Source organism: Histoplasma capsulatum, genomic scaffold (assembly GCF_000149585.1).
Source record: "Histoplasma capsulatum NAm1 scaffold_2 genomic scaffold, whole genome shotgun sequence".
NCBI lineage: Eukaryota > Fungi > Ascomycota > Eurotiomycetes > Onygenales > Ajellomycetaceae > Histoplasma > Histoplasma mississippiense.
Genome location: NW_001813981.1, coordinates 3,174,847 through 3,177,067, shown reverse-complemented (window position 1 = coordinate 3,177,067; position 2,221 = coordinate 3,174,847). Strand labels below are relative to the sequence as shown.

Here is a 2,221-nt window from a genome sequence, read left to right as displayed (position 1 = left end):
GGAAACCAAGCCAGTAACGCCGCCTTTTGCTACGCAGCGTGCGCCAGCTCGCATCGCTCAAGAAGTCCTCGGCTAGTAACTCACCAGTGATGCGAAAAGAAGCAGACCGGATGAGATAGCGTTCATGACGCCGACCATTATCAGGCCGACTTCTGAGTTCGGATCGTAGAGGGTGTGTGTTGCCAGGCCGATTGCTTGGCCCAGGGGTGTTCTGTGGAGATAATTAGAATGCATTTTTCGAAAATTGCAGATTGATGGAAGGGAATTCATTATATTTGGTTGGGTGTGGGGGGCAAACATACGTGCAGCCATATGCAAGAGCCATGAGCCATGGTTGCGATTTCTTATGGCTCCAGTCAATCGCCGCTATGCGCGAGCCGAGCGCCAGGCCCTCGAAAGTTTCTGCAATTTCATTAGTCTCGTTTCGGATCCTCCCAAAAACCAATCCGGTCTTGTTTTGAAGGGGTATGGTGAAGAAAGGGATACGGAGTGAAGGAGGCAGGGGGAGGGGAGACATACGATGAAATGAAATAGCGATTAACAAAATTATGAAATCGCTCCCGACGGACACCGCCAACGCCATCCCAATAAAAACACTGTGAAACAAAATCCCCATCTCCAACAACATACACTGCAGCACAGCCTTCTTATGCCGCTGCTCCGGCGTCAGCTGAATCGAGGATTCGTCATCATCACTCAGCACCTTGTTGTCATCCGTAACGGTCTTGCCATTCTCCACCATCGGTGGTTCTCCTCGATCCACTGTCTGCATCCGTTCCATCTCCACAAGGTCTGCATTAAAATGCGCTAACTCACGACCAAGACTACTCGAATTGCCACTTAGCGGCCGCTCCCGGCGCATCAAGGCATTCACACCAGTCGCATCGGTCCTCAGCTTCTCCAGACGACTGTCCTGTTGAGAATCGCTGCGAGCAGCACAACTCCCACGCCCATCCCCCATGCCGCCCTTGGTGTAAATATTCGTATTCCCTGCATTGCCACAACAATGCCTCCCAGGACTGAATACCATCTCCACAACCGTCACCAGGAACAAAGCAGCCATCGCGATCGCGCCTGGAATGGGTTGGTAGTCATGTGTCCAGAAACGGGACAGACAGGGGTCATTCAACGAGCTGAAAGCGGTAGGTAATAGATGGACAAAGGCTGTTGCGATCAGGACGCCTGTGCCGAAGTGGCGGACGAGAAAGAGGAACCAGGACGGGATGCGGAGGAAGCTAAATTTGACGGACATGAGTGGGAATGAGCAGGCCAAGGAGGAGATGAACAGGATGATTAGCAGGCTCCCGACGTGGAGGGGGGTGTTGTATTCGCTCTCGGTAGCGGGGTTGTTGGAGCAGGTTCCGCGGCGCTGGAGGCCGCGGGTGGGCAGCTTATTGGCCAGCTTTGATTTCACGGTCGATGCTTGGAGTAGATTAACTTTGTGTGTTCATGTGAAAGGAATAAATCAAATGAAAGGAGTAAATGACAAAACACATATATATTCAAGACACAAGACACCAGGGAGAAATGAGTCGCTTCTCCGCCAATCAGGGGCGTTTTTTGAAACACAGAGATGTCTCAGCACCTACCATATGAAAGTACAGCACTTCCAAAGGAAAAGGATAAAGTTGCAAATAATAAGACCAACGCAATTCGCCAGATCCAAGCTCGATTCTGACGGGATCGTTGGTATATCCCGATAGGCCAACTGGTAGCATGGCCTTTTCCCGGGAGGAGAGCACGGGTGAGAGAGTAGGTGTCTGGAGTTATAATGTTAGCGGGAATATTTCTACTATTCTCAGCTTAATTCAAGAAAAGTTTGTGTGCATACACGCATATATATATATATAATATGCGTGTATGCATACAAACCAAAAAAATACCTTCTTTATTCGAAAAAGGACAACCTGACTCCGCACCCCGCTCTGAGCGCACGGGGGAACGATGATTCTCGGACGGCGGTCTCCCCATTAAACTATCGGGATTCTGAGTAGAATCGCAACGCAAATGCGACTCCCGATTCCTGTACGATCGGGAATTTACAGTTCCATTGAGGTCCTCGCAAGTGGTCAGATCAGCCGTCAACGATGGTGGATTCTGGTTCCATTGTGGATGGCCTGGGGATTCATCCGTTCGCGATGGGCAGTTCATGACTGGCGACGTCGACGACGACAACGGGTAGAAGAAGAGAAGGTGCTGTTTAAGTGCGGTTTGTGGGGGT

General features: G+C 50.6%; 1 protein-coding gene across 1 annotated transcript in view; it reads right to left on the bottom strand.

Annotated features, from left to right (window-relative positions):
* Window positions 1–1,718, bottom strand: part of HCAG_02989 (conserved hypothetical protein) — a gene marked incomplete at both ends in the record, with an annotated part of 3,318 nt that extends 1,600 nt beyond the window's left edge. Inside the window, 3 exons of the mRNA XM_001542768.1 lie at window positions 85–211; window positions 303–1,402; window positions 1,590–1,718. Coding sequence (XP_001542818.1) covers window positions 85–211; window positions 303–1,402; window positions 1,590–1,718 — 1,356 coding nt within the window. The remainder of the gene's footprint in view (window positions 1–84; window positions 212–302; window positions 1,403–1,589) is intronic.
* Window positions 1,719–2,221: the final 503 nt, after the last annotated feature.